At 44.6% G+C, this 17,633-nt stretch overlaps 1 protein-coding gene across 2 annotated transcripts; it reads right to left on the bottom strand.

The window, feature by feature from the left end:
• Positions 1-409: 409 nt before the first annotated feature.
• Positions 410-11,629, bottom strand: lrrc34 (leucine rich repeat containing 34). 2 transcript variants are annotated; one of them, XM_024000540.1, is made up of 10 exons: positions 11,472-11,629; positions 11,232-11,344; positions 8,431-8,495; positions 8,228-8,311; positions 6,309-6,437; positions 4,870-4,965; positions 4,514-4,668; positions 4,212-4,367; positions 3,889-4,015; positions 410-719 (listed from the first exon to the last, which is right to left on the bottom strand). In XM_024000540.1, the coding sequence occupies exons 1-10, from the start codon at positions 11,573-11,575 to the stop codon at positions 513-515; spliced, it is 1,236 nt and encodes a 411-aa protein (XP_023856308.1). In that variant the 5' UTR covers positions 11,576-11,629; the 3' UTR covers positions 410-512. The 2 variants fall into 2 exon arrangements, with proteins under 2 accessions (XP_023856308.1, XP_023856309.1); XM_024000541.1 differs by lacking the exon at positions 8,228-8,311.
• Positions 11,630-17,633: the final 6,004 nt, after the last annotated feature.

Below are 17,633 nucleotides of genomic sequence, written 5' to 3'. Positions count from 1 at the left end.
ACATCTTAGAGTGTGTGTTTTATTTAATCCATTTTATTTAATCCATTTTAGAATTAGGCTGTAACGTAACAAAATGTGGAAAAAGTCAAGGGGTCAGAATACTTTCCGAATGCACTGTAGATGGAGAATATTGAGCAATCGAAACTTTTTTTAGTGTTCTATGCAAAAATGGTCATTACCATGGCAACTATATCACATCAACATGTTGGCCATATTTGGTGTACCAGCCATATTGTAAATGTATGAAAAGGATAATTTATTTTTTATTTTATTTAACCTTTATATAACAGGAAAATATATTTTTGAGGCTACAAAACCTCTTTTGGAAGTAGGGCCTGACAAGCGGTCAGCGTAAACATACAACACAAGAGCATGATACAAATAGGACATGAACAGAAAAGTTACTTAAAACAGTTTATTAGATATTTATTAGAGTGCATATATGCATCAAGTTAAACTGAATGTGCGCTAGGTGGGTAGTATTATTAAGGGTTTAGGGTGTGTGTGAGGAGTTAGTTAGGATAGAGTTGTGTATTTGTGAGGGTCACAGCTGCATTGCTAGCAGGATTTCCATCCTGTCCGTAGCTGGGTGTCCAGTAGTAGTGCCTCTTCAGCCCATGGAAGATCTCAGCCAGACACACGCACCCGTCCACCTCGTACACACACACATCGGTCTGCTCCGACGACAGACGACCACTGGACAGCAGATCACTGAAAGCCTGGTGGAGGGGAGTAAGAGTGTGGCTTCGAGTGTGATTTTGATTTGTGTGTTTTTTATTTTTTTATTTCACCTTTATTTAACCAGATAGGCTAGTTGAGAACAATTTCTCATTTACAACTGCGACCTGGCCAAGATAAAGCAAAGCAGTTCGACACATACAACAACACAGAGTTACACATGGAATAAACAAACATACAGTCAATAATACAGTAGAAAAAGTCTATACACAGTGTGTGCAAATGAGGTAAGATAAGGGAGGTAAGGCAATAAATAGGCCATAGTGGAAAAGTAATTACAATATACCAATTAAACACGAGTGAATAGATGTGTAGAATATTCATGTGCAAGTAGAGATACTGGGGTGCAAAGGAGCAAGATAAATAAATACAGTATTGGGATGAGGTAGTTGGATGGGCTATTTACAGATGGGCTATGTACAGGTGCAGTGATCTGTGAGCTGCTCTGACAGCTGGTGCTTAAAGCTAGTGAGGGAGATATGAGTCTCCAGCTTCAGTGATTTTTGCAGTTCGTTCCAGTCATTGGCAGCAGAGAACTGTAAGGAAAGGTGGCCAAAGGAGGAATTGGCTTTGGGGGTGACCAGTGAGATATACCTGCTGGAGCGCGTGCTACGGGTGGATGCTGCTATGGTGATCAGTGAGCTGAGATAAGGGGCTTTACCTAGCAAAGACTTGTAGATGACCTGGAGTCAATGGGTTTGGCGACGAGTATGAAGCGAGGGCCAGCCAACGAGAGCGTACAGGTCGCAGTGGTGGGTAGTATATGGGGCTTTGGTGACAAAACGGATGGCAATGTGATAGACTGCATCCAATTTTTTGGGTAGAGTGTTGGAGGCTATTTTGTAGATAACATCGCCGAAGTCGAGGATCGGTAGGATGGTCAGTTTTACGAGGGTATGTTTGGCAGCATGAGTGAGGGAGGCTTTGTTGTGAAATAGGAAGCCCATTCTAGATTTAATTTTGGATTGGAGATGCTTAATGTGAGTCTGGAAGGAGAGTTTACAGTCTAGCCAGACACCTAGGTATTTGTAGCTGTCCACGTATTCTAAGTCAGAACGGGCAGGTGCAGGCAGAGATCGGTTGAAGAGCATGCATTTCGATTTACTTGCATTTAAGAGCAGTTGGAGGCCACGGAAGGAGAGTTGTATGGCATTGAAGCTCGTCTGGAGGTTAGTTAACACAGTGTCCAAAGAAGGGCCAGAAGTATACAGAATGGTGTCGTCTGCACAGAGGTGGATCAGAGAAACACCAGCAGCATGAGCGACATCATTGATGTATACAGAGAAGAGAGTCGGCCTGAGAATTGAACCCGGAGGGCCTGTGGCAATCTCTATGGGGGTGCCACAGGCCCTCCGATTTGACACACTGAACTCTATCAGAGAAGTAGTTGGTGAACCAGGCGAGGCAGTCATTTGAGAAACCAAGGCTGTTGAGTCTGCCGATAAGAATGTGATGATTGACAGAGTCGAAAGCCTTGGCCAGGTTGATGAATACGGCTGCACAGTAATGTCTCTTATCGATGGCAGTTATGATATCGTTTAGGACCTTGAGCGTGGCTGAGATGCACCCATGACCAGCTCTGAAACCAGATTGCTTAGCGGAGAAGGTACGGTGGGATTCAAAATGGTCGGTAATCTGTTTGTTAACTTGGCTTTCGAAGACCTTAGAAAGACAGGGTAGGATAGATATAGGTCTGTAGCAGTTTGGGTCTAGAGTGTCTCCCCCTTTGAAGAGGGGGATGATTGCGGCAGCCTTCCAATCTTTGGGAATCTCAGACGATACGAAAGAGAGGTTGAACAGGCTAGTAATAGGGGTTGCAACAATTTCGGGCAGATCATTTTAGAGAGGGTCCAGATTGTCTAGCTCGGCTGATTTGTAAGGGTCCAGATTTTGCAGCTCTTTCAGAACATCAGCTATCTGGATTTGGGTGAAGGAGAAATGGGGAGGCTTGGCGAGTTGCTGTGGGGGGTGCAGGGCAGTTGACTGTGGTAGGGGTAGCCAGGTGGAAAGCATGGCCAGCCGTAGAAAAATGCTTATTGAAATTCTCAATTATAGTGGATTTATCGGTGGTGACAATGTTTCCTAGCCTCAGTGCAGTGGGCAGTTGGGAGGAGGTGCTCTTATTCTCCATGGACTTTACTGTGTCCCAGAACTTTTTTGAGTTTGTGCTACAGGATGCAAATTTCTGTTTGAAAAAGCTAGCCTTAGCTTTCCTAACTGCCTGTGTATATTGGTTCCTAACTTCCCTGAAAAGTTGCATATCACGGGAGCTATTCGATGCTAATACAGTATGCCACAGGATGTTTTTGTGCTGGTCAAGGGCAGTCAGGTCTGGAGTGAACCAAGGGCTATATCTGTTCCTGGTTCTACATTTTTTGAATGGGGCATGCTTATTTAAAATGGTGAAGAAGGCGCTTTTAAAGAATAACCAGGCATCCTCTACTGACGGGATGAAGTCAATATCCTTCCAGGATACCCGGGCCAGGTCGATTAGATAGGCCTGCTCGCTGAAGTGTTTTAGGGAGCATTTGACTGTGATGAGGGGTGGTCGTTTGACCGCAGACCCATTACGGATGCAGGCAATGAGGCAGTGATCGCTGAGATCTTGGTTGAAAACAGCAGTGTATTTGGAGGGCAAGTTGGTTAGGATGATATCTATGAGGGTGCCCGTAGGTCCATTGATAATTTGTGTGAGATTGAGGGCATCAAGCTTAGATTGTAGGATGGCTGGGGTGTTAAGCATATCCCAGTTGAGGTCACCTAGCAGCACGAGCTCTGAAGATAGATGGGGGGCAATCAATTCACATATGGTGTCCAGGGCACAGCTGGGGGCAGAGGGTGGTCTATAGCAAGCGGCAACGGTGAGAGACTTGTTTCTGGAAAGGTGGATTTTTAAAAGTAGAAGCTCGAATTGTTTGGGTACAGACCTAGATAGTAAGACAGAACTCTGCAGGCTAACTCCCCCCCCCCCCTTTGGCAGTTCTATCTTGTCGGAAAATTGTATAGTTAGGGATGGAAATTTCAGGGCCAGTCGTGATGGAGTAGTAGGGTTCCGTGTAGCAAAGGGGTTCAGTCCAATTAGCAAAATAGGTATAGTGGCCAAAGAAATTGGCCGATGGATCTGTGTGTGTGCGTGTGCGTGCGTGTTACCTGACAGACAGGCTCCTCCAATCTGTTCCCCCAAATGTAGATGTGTGTGAGAGTGTTGTTAGCCTGCATGGCCCGAGACAGAGACACCAGACCAACAGTAGCTATGTTATTACTGGGGATAAACAACCTGGAGAGACAGAGCAAGAGAGAGAGGGAGAAGAGAGAGTTTGATAAATCCTGGGTTGTGTTCAGTAGGAATGAAAATGTAGGAAAAGTTTTGAAACAAAGTGAAAAATGTAAGCACTAACTGAACTTGTCCAATAAGTAACACTCAAGGTTTGGGGGTGGGTTAAAGGTGAGGTGTGTGTGTATGTGTGTCTCACGCTTTGAGGTTGCAGGTGGGCAGGGCGATAGCCTGGCTGAGGTAGAGGGCGCCATCGTCTTCGATGCGATTGAACGCCAGGTCCAGAATCTCCAAGGTTCCATTGTTCTTCAGGACCTTTGCTAGACACCGCGCCCCGTCACGAGTCACACGATTACTGAGCAGAGGACAGACAGAGAGGAGGGGTGTATGGTGTGAGTAACTATGAGCGTGCTTATGGTGTATGTAAGTATGTGTATGGTCTTTGAGTGTATGATGTTTCTGTGCATGGTGCGTGTGTGTCTGTGTACGGTGTGTGTGTACCAGCGTAAGTCCAGGTATTTGAGGGTGTAGTTGGTTCTCAGGGCGTCAGTGAGTCTCTCCACTCCACAGTCAGTCATGCCCATCTTTCCCAGGTGCAGCTCCCTCAGACACTGATTAACCACCAACATACCTGACAGATGGACCGCTGTCTCCTCCTATGACAGAGAGAGAGAGAACCTGATGAAGGCAGCGTAGCTGTCGAAAGGTGGCTTTACTAAACGTATTGCATCGTAGCCATTCGAGTTTGCAGCTTTTATTTTCTCAGAAAGAGACAGAGCCACACAAAAGATGCACATATGTTCTGACATGGTAATCTTTCTGAAGACCACGTCTAGTACACGTTGTGTGCAGTGTACCTGGTGGCTGAAGAGTAGAGGTCTGCTGATGTTGACAGATCGGAGACTCTTGTTGTTGTTCAAGACGATGGCAAACGCTATCACACTCTGAGTCCCCTATGCAGAGAGAGAGAGAGAGAGAGAGAGAGAGAGAGAGAGAGAGAGAGAGAGAGAGAGAGAGAGAGAGAGAGAGAGAGAGAGAGAGAGAGAGGCCATGTCTGAATACCCAAACCTTTATCCTAAATAGTAGGCCGTTTGAGCATGCGAGAAAATTATGTTTAATAGTACGCCAAATTGTTAAAAAAATCGAGTATACTTTAAATGCCCGGATGTCATACTCATTTTGGCTTTGACAACAGCTCATCAATTACATATGGGGATGCACTACTGAAATCAACAAATAGCGGGAAACAACGCAATCGCGCATGACAAATTCTCAGTATTCGAAAATAGAATGTTTTATAGTATGTGGATTTTCAAAAATCGTGTGTGGTTTAAATGCCAGTAGAATTCGATGCACACGTTTCCACAATGCACCGGAAGAGGTGGTCTGCAGGTGATAGGCCCTGGTTCTCTTCAAGTAACCAAACAACAAAACGAAGCTACTTAATTGGGAAGATGACGAATAGCGAAGCTTCTGCGGTGGTGTTCAAATGCAGGCTAAATAGTTTTTGTTCTCCTTAAAATCAGATTTTTTGGGGGGTGGATTTCTGTTTTCTCATGGAAAAGTGTTTCTTGTTCTCTTGGCCTTCATCAGAGCTTTTAAAGTAAATACTAAACCATCTTTTGATTTGTGAATGTGTCAGCACTGGGGACTCAGGATGTGGCTGTGTTAATGATGTCATGTTAATCAGGCCTTTTGATTTGAACATATGGATTGTTTTAGTTTTTGGCAGATATCTAAGCTTGGATATCAGCCCACCACCTTAAGCTTAACCTCGACAAGGTGGAGTTGCTCTTCCTCCCGGGGAAAGCCTGCCCGCTCCAAGACCTCCATCATGGTTGACAACTCGACGGTGTCCCCCTCCCAGAGCGCCAATAACCATGGCCTGACCCTGGACAACACCCTGTAGTTCTCGGCAAACATCAAAGCAGTGACTCGCTCCTGCAGATTCATGCTCTACAACATCCGTAGAGTACGACCCTACCTCACACAGGAAGCGGCGCAGGTCCTAATCCTGGCAATTGTTGTTGGCTGGGCTCCGCGCTTGTACCGTCAAACCCCTGCAACTTATCCAGTACACTGCAGCCCACCTGGTGTTCAACCTTCCCAACTTCTCCCATGTCACCACATTCGTTCACACACTCCACTGGCTCACATCCACTAGAAGACCATGGTACTTGCCTATGGAGCAGCAAGAGGAACTGCTGCTCCCTACCTTCAGGCTTTGCTCAAACCCTACATCCCAACTCGGACACAGCCAGTATATGTATGCGAGAGTGTGTGGCGCATGTGTTACCAGGTCAGAGTCGGCCACGTCCAGCTCCTGTAGTGTAGAGTTGACCTGCAGCATGCTGGCGAAGTGCATGGCTCCTCCATTCCCTATCTTATTACCAGTCAGCCTCAGAGACAGGAGGGCATCATTAGACTGGAGATAGTGAAAAACACGCACACTTTACATGGTGTATACAAATGGAGAAATCATGTATTGAAGACTTCCTGTATGTTGTTTTATGTGGTCTATATAGCTACTGCATAGTGTATTTATAAAATAATGTATATATACAGTTGAGGTCGGAAGTTTACATACACCTTAGCCAAATACATTTACACTCCGTTTTTTTTTTACAATTCCTGACATTTAATCCTAGTAAAAATTCCCTGTCTTAGGTCAGTTAGGATTACCACTTTATTTTAAGAATGTGAAATGTCAGAATAATAGTAGAGAAAATGATTTAATTGAGCGTTTATTTCTTTCATCACATTCCCAGTGGGTCAGAAGTTTACATACACTCAAATAGTATTTGGTAGGATTGCCTTTCAATTGTTTAACTTGGGTCAAATGTTTCAGGTAGCCTTCCACAAGCTTCCCACAATAAGTTGGGTGAATTTTGGCCCATTCCTCCTGACAGAGCTGGTGTAACTGAGTCAGGTTTGTAGGCCTCTTTCCTTGCACACACTTTTTCAGTTCTGCCCACAAATTTGCTATAGGATTAGGGTCAGGGCTTTGTGATGGCCACTCCAATAGCTTGACTTTGTTGTCCTTAAGCCATTTTGCCACAACTTTGAAAGTATGCTTGGGGTCATTGCCCAATTGGAAGACCCATTTGAGACCAAGCTTTAACTTCCTGACTGATGTCTTGAGATGTTGCTTAAATATATCCACATCCTTTTCCTTTCTCATGATGCCATCTATTTTGTGAAGTGCACCAGTCCCTCCTGCAGCAAAGCACCCCCACAACATGAAGCTGCCACCCCCGTGCTTCACGGTTGGGATGGTGTTCTTCGGCTTGCAAGCCTCCCCCTTTTTCCTCCAAACATAACGATGGTCATTATTATGTCCAAACAGTTATATTTTTGTTTCATCGGACCAGAGGACATTTCTCCAAAAAGTACGATCTTTGTCCCCATGTGCAGTTGCAAACCGTAGTCAGGCTTTTTTATGGCGGGTTTGGAGCAGTGGCTTCTTCCTTGCAGAGCGGCCTTTCAGCTTATGTCGATATAGGACTCGTTTTACTGTGGATATAGATACTTTTGTACCTGTTTCCTCCAGCATCTTCACAATGTCGTTTGCTGTTGTTCTGTGATTGATTTGCACTTTTCGCACCAAAGTACGTTCATCTCTAGGAGACAGAACGCGTTTCCTTCCTGAGCGGTATGACGGCTGCGTGGTCCCATGGTGTTTATACTTGCGCACTATTGTTTTTACAGATGAACGTGGTAACTTCAGGCGTTTGGAAATTGCTCCCAAGGATGAACCAGACTTGTGGAGGTCTACAAATTTTTTTCTGAGGTTTTGGCTAATTTCTTTTGATTTTCCCATGATGTCAAGCAAAGAGGCACTGAGTTTGAAGGTAGGTCTTGATATACATCCACAGGTACACCTCCAATTGACTCAAATTATGTCAATTAGCCTAACAGAAGCTTCTAAATCCATGACATAATTTTCGGGAATTTTCCAAGCTGTTTAAAGGCACAGTCAACTTAGTGTATGTAAACTTCTGACCAACTGGAATTGGGATACAGTGAATTATAAGTTAAATAATATGTCTGTTAACAATTGTTGGAAAAATTACTTGTGTCATGCACAAAGTAGATGTCCTAACCGACTTGCCAAAACTATAGTTTGTTAACAAGAAATTTGTGGAGTGGTTGAAAAACTAGTTTTAATGACTCCAACCTAAGTGTATGTAAACTTCCGACTTCAACTGTACATACAGTCAAACTCTTTGCAATGTATTCAGCTCCGTCTGTCTGAATGTCGTTACACGTCAGGTCCAGAGAGCGCAGACACACGTTCTCCTGACACAATATAACACACAACAACACACAGCTTAATACACACTTAACAACAGCATGTCTGGATTTTAGGAAATGGGACCAGTGTTCTAATCGACCTCCATTATATGTGACCAGGTTACCTTGAGGAGGTCAGCGAGGTGTCCCGCCCCCTCGTCTGTGATGCAGTTGTACCTCAAGTCCAGACCTGTCAATCAACAACACACCTGGATGAACAACAAGACACATGGACATAAAAGTGCATCTCAATATCTATAAGTGAAGTTCTCTCCTCTCCCTCATCTTCACTGATCTAAGCAGGGTCAGCGTTATGGGCGGGCCTTTGAGGGCCTGGCCCGCCCTACCGTACCTCTTTGCACATCCAAATAAAACATTTTAATATTAATAATTTATTTCACAGCGACGCGTGCCGACAGAAAGACATGAATCCAGTTAAAGCATCCAAGCGAGTGAAACAGCGGCCCCTCTGTCTCAGTATGTGTAGACCATGTATCTGATGCTGTCTGGTCAGTGAAACAGCGCCCCTCTGTCTCAGTATGTGTAGACCATGTATCTGATGCTGTCTGGACAGTGAAACAGCCTGGCCCCTCTGTCTCAGTATGTGTAGACCATGTATCTGATGCTATCTGGACAGTGAAACAGTGCCCCTCTGTCTCAGTATGTGTAGACAAAGGCAATGTGCTTTGGCAAAGTGGGTGGGGTTATATCCTGCCTGGTTGGCCATCTCCGGGGGTATCGTCGGACCAACCCACACGTCTCAGCCTCCAGTATCTATGCTGCAATAGTCTATCTGGTGTAATTATCCTGTCTTATCTGGTGTCCTGTGTGAATTTAAGTATGTTCCCTCTAATTCTCTCTCTCTCCCTCGCTCCCCCTCCCAGAGGACCTGAGCCCTAGGATCATGCCTCAGGACTACCTGACCTGATGACTCCTGGCTGTCCCCAGTCCACCAGGTCATGATGCTGTTCCAGTTTTAACTGTTCTGCCTGCGGCTATGGAACCCTGACCTGTTCACCGAACGTGCTAACTGGTCCCGGACCTGCTGTTTCCGACTCTCTCTCTACCGTATCTGCAGTCTCGACCTCTGAATGCTCAGCTATGAAAAGCCAACTGACATTTACTCCTGAAGTACTGACCTGTTGCACCCTCTACAACCACTGTGATTATTATTCTTAGAATATAATCTCCACCCGGCACAGCCAGAAGAGGACTGGCCACCCCTCAGAGCCTGGTTCCTCTCTAGGTTTCTTCCTAGGTTCCAGCCTTTCTAGGGAAATTTTCCTAACCACCGTGCTTCTACATCTGCATTGCTTTAGACTGGGTTTCTTTATAGCACTTTGTGACATCTGCTGATGTAAAAATGGCTTCATAAATACATTTGACTGAATTTGATTAATTGTTAGGATGCTGGATTGCCCTAAAGTAAATTGATGTTTCGACAAAATTATATAATTATTCCAGTCTAAATAATCATTCAAAATACTTCACCAGAGAGCATGACTTAGCCACAGAGGATCATTAGCGTCTTAAAAAAATAACTAGCTGTGGATTGTTTCAAATCACAAGTGTGTTTGGGAAACCCACTGTTTGGGTAGTGCTCGTGGCAGTATGTATAGATTGAGTTGCGGCTGTCAGTGATAAGCGTCTAAAATATGTGTGAAGATAATGTATCTTGAGTATAACTTAAAATGTTGCATCAAGAAGAAGATGGCGAAGATACCGTGCGTCTCTCTGCAGGATGCGAATGCATGCATATGTAGGAAAATGCCCATTTGGCAATGTCTGATTTCTGATTGTCTTAACTCACTACGTACACCACTAATAAAATTTGCTTCTCAGTCATTTTTTCTTCGTCTCACACAAGTCAACGAAGTCTGCTTTTCTTAACATACATTGCAAATGATAGTTCCTATTTGAAAAATCTTTCCAATACTCCCAGCCTCGATAATCACCAAGCTTCGGTGTGAAAGAGCAAAATATCATAATCTGATGATCCCATATATCCAGTGGAAACATCATTAAAAAAACAGCTGTCTGTTCTGAGCTAACTGGCTCAGGAAACTCTGAGGGCCAGGAATAAGTTCACTAGTGACAGCTTCGGCTTCACCCAGTGATGGTTTGATACAATGTTGCACTACACTTGCAATTGTTCAAGTCAAGATGGATATAAAGTGAGGCAGACAGGTGGAGTAGAGAGGTTAATTTGATTGAAAGAACCGGAATTTTCATCGGGATGTTTTTGTCATTTTTTTTACTGCTTTAGGCGTGTGTATTTTACTTAGTTGACACGGAAGTTATAGGCCTACTGCAGCATTGCATTGGCCTATAGGTTATAACGAAGTTCTATGCTCTCATTTCTTTAGTCGCCAATGGATCACAGTGTACCAATGTGTCCACACGGCAGAGGCTAGTGCTCTCGCCATAGCTGAATTTGAACTCTTAGATTTGTATAATTTTACTTAAGATTTTTATGATTAACCAAGTGACAATTATTTTGAGGACAAAAACGTTATTATTGAAATGAAACTGTTCCACGAAAATGCGCATATAACAAATAATCACAATTGACATAAATTGTAAGCTTCCCCAACGTTGCAACTCACGAACTGCCTGGTCTTTACTATTGACACCCATAACAAAAATTGTGAACGCGTAAAGTACGTACACACGTGGGAGGTTCCTCAACAAACGAGCGCACCTATGAAAGTCACCAGTCAAGTCCAACTGATTCGTTCTGGCGCCGGCCGTGGATCTAAGAACCCGACAGGAGAAAGCATATCCCTGTGCTTGCATGTCTACAATGCGTTCACCTATCCTATCCTCTGACTTCGCAGACCAGTGATGAAGGAGAGGAGGATCCCACTTGAGGATTTTGTTAGAATGCAGGCTATCTATGGTCTCAACGGTACACATGTCTATCTACCTGTCACTGAGTCGTTGTCTCTGAGGGTTCTGGACAGAGCGAGAGCATCTTTGTTGGTCACTTGTTCTACCTTTCTCAGTCTGTCGTTCCCAGTCAGTTTGAGTGTGATGTCTCTACGGAATGCAGACAGACAGGCAGGGCTTGGTTAAGCTCGTTCGTGATAAACGTGAATGTCAGTATAAGAAGTTGCTTTTGCGGCTAGAAAATTAACTGCAGCATGCCATGATGCTGCGAACCTACCCCGTCTTCCCCTCCGTCTCTTGCAGGACTTCTAAAATGTATCGATTAGTTCGTAGTTTTAGTTCTTTGCAGACAGAGGAGTAAACATCTGTAATACTTCCCATAGTAGCGAAACTGTAACCTAGCTATGAATGCCAAAACACCAGTCAAGGCCAGAGGACAAGGAAATGTTTACATTCCTATGGCAACACAGGCGCGCACCCGCGCTTGTAAAATCAAAAATGCAAGCGAAAAAACGCGCACCCAACATTCATTAGAATTATTCAATCTCTGATGATAAAAGAAACACAATTTTTTTTAAACGTTAACTTTCTTCAATCCACACTAATGTAACATGTTAAAAGGGTAAAATCTAAGTATAGTGGTGCATCTACAGTGCCTTCAGAAAGTATTCACACCCGTTGACTTTTTCCACATTTTGTTGTGTTAAAGCCTGATTTTAAAATACATTAAACTGAGATTTTGTGTCACTGGCCTACACACAATACCCCATAATGTCAAAGTGGAATTATGTTTTTCAAAATGTTTACAAATGAAAATCTGAAATGTCTCGAGTCAGTATGGGGCGGCAGGTAGCTTAGAGCGTTGGGCCAGTAACCGAAAGGTTGCTGGTTCGAATCCCCAAGCTGACAAGGTAAACATCTGTCGTTCTGCCCCTGAACAAGGCAGTTAACCCACTGTTCCCCGGTAGGCCGTCATTGTAAATAAGAATTTGTTCTTAACTGACTTGCCTAGTTAAATAAAGGTTAAAAAAAATATTTATTTATTTTAAAGATAAGATGTGGTGGGTGTCCCCGAGATAGCATGGAGGAACAGAACAAAGGCCTCAGTATTCCTAATTGTCCTGGCATCTGGGAGACAGCACCAGAGGCAGATGAACACAGGATGAACAAAAAGTGGCTTATGGTTCCCCCAATCTATATGGAGGGGGGGGGGGGGGGGAGCTATGACTAAGCAATCTTGGTATCAGATATATAAGGGACAGCATGATCTGTAAAGGGTAGGCTCAATAGTGACGGTTTCAATATTGCAATAATTAATCAATATTGAATAAAGAGGATTGTTTGAAGAAAAGACAAAGAATATATATTCCATAGAATATTTCACCACAGGAATCAGTGACAGTGGCTATGTGATCCCAAATCTGGGATTAAGGGGCTCTTTTCCAAATTTAAAATGATTAACGTTCAACATTGGCCATGCTGTCAATGAAGCATGATTTGTGCCGCGCTCCAAACAACCGTTAACTCGGAGGATCGCCACGCCACCTTCCTGTTCAAGTGAGCCGAGCCAAGCAATGTGAGTCCAAAAATGACTTGTATGCTGCTTCATAAATTATGTAATATGCCAGGGAGATATGTATACTGTAGCGAAGAAAATAATACTAAGTGTATGTTGTGTAGTAAGATGTTAGCCCATGTGCCTCACCCTAATAATTTGGTCTATTTGCCCCTCTTCATTTCGCCTACTGTTCTGACTGTTCTACTGTAGCCTATAACCTGTTTTAGAGCAATGCGCCGAATACAACAGGTGTAGTAGACCTTACAGTGAAATGCTTACTTATGACCCCCTAACCAACAATGCAGTTAAAAAAAAATACAGATAAGAAAAAGAGATAAAAGTAACAAGTAATTAAAGAACAGCAGTAAAATAACAATAGCGAGACTATATTATATACAGCGGTTTCCCGATACAGAGTCAATGTGCGGGGAGCACCTGTTAGTTGAGGTAGTATGTACATGTAGGTAGAGTTATTAAAGTGACTATGCATTGATGACAACAGAGAGTAGCAGTGATGTAAAGGGAGGGGGGCAATGCAAATAGTCTGGGTAGCTATTTGACTAGATGTTCAGGAGTCTTATGGCTTGGGGGTAGAAGCTGTTTAGAAGCCTCTTGGACCTAGACTTGGCGCTCCGGTACCGCTTGCCGTGCGGTAGCAGAGAGAACAGTCTATGACTAGGGTGGCTGGAGTCTGACAATTTTTAGGGTCTACCTCTGACACCTCTTGGTATAGAGGTCCTGGATGGCAGGAAGCTTGGCCCCAGTGATGTACTGGGCCATTCGCACTACCCTCTGTAGTGCCTTGCAGTTGGAGGCCGAGCTGTTGCCATACCAGGCAGTGATGCAACCAGTCAGGATGCTCTCGATGGTGCAGCTGTAGAAACTTTTGAGGATCTGAAGACCCATGCCAAATCTTTTCAGTCTCCTTAGGTGGAATAGGTTTTGATGTGCCCTCTACACAACTGTCATGGTGTACTAGGGTTTCTGGGATGATGGTGTTGATGTGAGCCATGAACAGCCTTTCAAAGTACTTCATGGCTACAGACGTGAGTGCTACGGGTCAGTAGTCATTTAGGCAGTTTACCTTAGTGTTCTTGGGCACAGGCACTATGGTGGTCTGCTTAAAACATGTTGGTATTACAGACTCGGGACAGGGAGAGGTTGAAAATGTCAGTGAAGACACTTGCCAATTGGTCCGCGCATGCTCGCAGTACACATCCTGGTAATCCGTCTGGCCCTGCGGCCTCGTGAATGTTCTTTAAAGGTCTTACTGACATCGGCTGCGGAGAGCGTGATCACACAGTCTTCCGGAACAGCTGGTGCTCTCATGCATGTTTCAGTGTTACTTGCCTCGAAGCGAGCATAGAAGTACTTTAGCTCGTCTGGTAGGCTCGTGTCACTGGGCAGCTCTTGGCTGTGCTTCCCTTTGTAGTCTGTAATGGTTTGCATGCCCTGCCACATCCGACGAGCGTCAGAGCCAGTGTAGTACGATTCAATCTTAGTCCTGTATTGACGCTTTGCCTGTTTGATGGTTCGTCGGAGGGCAAAGTGGGATTTCTTATAAGGTTCTGGGTTAGAGTCCCACTCCTTGAAAACGGCAGCTCTAGCCTTTAGCTCAGTGCGGATGCTGCCTGTAATCCACAGCTTTTGGTTGGTGTATGTACGTACGGTCACTGTGGGGACGACATCATCGATGCACTTACTGATGAAGCCAATGACTGATGTGGTGTACTCCTCAATTCCATCGGAGGAATCCCGGAACATATTCTAGTCTGTGCTAGCAAAACAGTCCTGTAGCTTAGCATCTGCTTCATCTGACTACTTTTTTTATTGATCTAGTCACTGGTGCTTCCTCCTTTAATTTTTGCTTGTTAGCAGGAATCAGGTGGATAGAATTATGGTCAGATTTGCCGAATGGAGGGCGAGGGAGACCTTTGTATGCGTCTCTGTGTGTTGAGTATAGGTGGTTCAGAGTTATTTTTCCTCTGGTTACATATTTAACATGCTGATAGAAATTTGGTAAAATAGATTTAAGTTTCCCTGCATTAAAGTACCGGGCTACTAGGAGCACCGCCTCTGGGTGAGCGTTTTCTTGTTTGCTTATGGCGGAATATAACTCATTCAATGCTGTCTTAATGCCAGCCTCTGACTGTGGTGGTATGTAAACATCTACGAAGAATACAGATGAAAACTCTCTCGGTAGGTAGTGTGGTCTACAGCTTATCATGAGATACTCTATCTCAGGCGAGCAATAGTTCGAGACMTCCTTAGATATCGTGCACCAGCTGTTATTTACAAAAATACATAGTCCGCCGCCCCTTGTCTTACCAGATGCCGCTGTTCTATCCTGTTCTAATCATGGAATATTTTAAGCGCTTTTTAAGCGCTATTTTAAGCGCTTTCATTGTCTGCTTATATGCCCCCTTTATTTATCCTACAGTTCTAACTTGGGAGAACAGGGAGAGCACTGTAAGAACAGCGCATGCTCTGAATTCTGTCGCTGTACATTTCAAAAGTACTAAACAAATAGTTAAATTGACTAACGCTACATCCGTCCTAGCGTGCTCATTGTCTTAATCGAAATTACGGATTGCCTCTTATCCGCTTGTCGTCCCTTTATGCCATAGTTTGTACATCTCAATTGTCATTAGAAACCACATTTGTATAAGCAAGTCAGCCATATCAGCTATGTTTTTTTTAAAGGCAGTAAATGAGGCTGAATGAACTATTTCGCTGCCAGACAACGGTCCGCTGATGGCCAGGTGTAGTGGTAAGGTGTTGGGACAGCTGTTGGGACTCTGCTGTTGGGAAAGCTTTATGTAGGCCCTAACAGTTTTTGGGCACAGTTTGTCACCGTTATAGTGCAATTAATGTATTGTTTAGTGTTGTGTAGTATAGTGGCTTTGCTGGAATGCATTCCACTTCTTTTTCCTTTTTTTTTGTCTTACTAAGATATACATGCTAAAATCGCCTCTGGTCCTTCCTAACTCAGTTGCCGGAAAGGAAGGAAACTGCTCAAGGATTTATTTCACCATGAGGCCAATTGTGACTTTAAAACAGTTACAGAGTTTAATGGCTGTGATAGGAGAAAACTGAGGATGGATCAACAACATTGTAGTTACTACACAATACTAACCTAAATGACAGAGTGAAAAGAAGGAAGCCTCTACAGAATAAAATATTTCTAAACATGCATCCTATTTGGAATAAGGCATGAAAGTAAAACTGCAAATAAATGAACATTATGTCCAGAATACAAAGCATTATGTTTGGGGCAAATTCAACACATCACTGAGTACCACTCTTCATATTTATTTATTTATTTTATTTTTGAATTTTACCCCCCTTTTTCTCCCCAATTTCGTGGTATCCAATTGTTAGTAGTTACTATCTTGTCTCATCGCTACAACTCCCGTACGGGCTCGGGAGAGACGAAGGTCGAAAGRCATGCYTCCTCCGAAYCACAKCCCAACCAAGCCGCACTGCTTCTTAACACAGCGCGCATCCAACCCGGAAGCCAGCCGCACCAATGTGTCGGAGGAAACACCGTGCACCTGGCGACCTTGGTTAGCATGCACTGCGCCCGGCCCGCCACAGGAGTCGCTGGTGCGCGATGAGACAAGGATATCCATACCGGCCAAACCCTCCCTAACCCGGACGACGCTAGGCCAATTGTGCGTCGCCCCACGGACCTCCCGGTCACGGCCGCGAACCCAGAGTCTCTGGTGGCACAGCTAGCGCTGCGATGCAGTGCCCTAGACCACTGCGCCACCCGGGAGGCCACTCTTCATATTTTCAAGCATGGTGGTGGCTGCAATATGTTATGGGTATGCTTGTCATCGGCAAGTACTAGGGAGTAAAAAAATTAATAACGGAATCGAGTTAACCACAGGCAAAATCCTAGAGGAAAACCTGGTTCAGTCTGCTTTCCAACAGAGACAAATTCACCTTTCAGCAGGACAATAACCTGAAACACAAGCCCAAATATAAACTCAGCAAAAAAATAAACATCCTCTCACTGTCAACTGCGTTTATTTTCAGAAGACTAAATGTGTAAATATTTGTATGAACATAACAAGATTCAACAACTGAGACATAACCTAAACAAGTTCCACAGACATGTGACTAACAGAAATGGAATAATGTGTCCCTGAACAAAGGGGGGCAAAATCAAAAGTAACAGTCAGTATCTGGTGTGGCCACCAGCTGCATTAAGTACTGCAGTGCATCTCCTCCTCATGGACAGCACCAGATTTGCCAGTTCTTGCTGTGAGATGTTACCCCACTCTTCCACCAAGGCACCTGCAAGTTCCCGGACATTTCTTGGGGGAATGGCCCTAGCCCTCACCCTTCGACCCAACAGGTCCCAGACGTGCTCAATGGGATTGAGATCCGGGCTCTTCGCTGGCCATGGCAGAACACTGACATTCCTGTCTTGCAGGAAATCACGCAAAGAACAAGCAGTATGGCTGGTGGCATTGTCATACTGGAGGGTCATGTCAGGATGAGCCTGCAGGAAGGGTACCACGAGGGAGGAGGATGTCTTCCCTGTAACGCACAGCGTTGAGATTGCCTGCAATGACAACAAGCTCAGTCCGATGATGCTGTGACACACCGCCCCAGACCATAACAGACCCTCCACCTCCAAATCGATCCCGCTCCAGAGTACAGGCCTCGGTGTAACGCTCATATCTTCGACGATAAACGTGAATCCGACCATCACCCCTGGTGAGACAAAACCGCGACTCGTCAGAGAAGAGCACTTTTTGCCAGTCCTGTCTGGTCCAGCGGCAGTGGGTTTGTGCCCATAGGCGACGTTGTTGCCGATGATGTCTGGTGAGGACCTGCCTTACAATAGGCCTACAAGCCCTCAGTCCAGCC

This window comes from Salvelinus sp. IW2-2015, linkage group LG14, assembly GCF_002910315.2.
Source record: "Salvelinus sp. IW2-2015 linkage group LG14, ASM291031v2, whole genome shotgun sequence".
Classification (NCBI taxonomy): domain Eukaryota; kingdom Metazoa; phylum Chordata; class Actinopteri; order Salmoniformes; family Salmonidae; genus Salvelinus; species Salvelinus sp. IW2-2015.
Note: the sequence above shows the minus strand (reverse complement) of the source record. Positions and strands in the feature narration are given on the sequence as shown.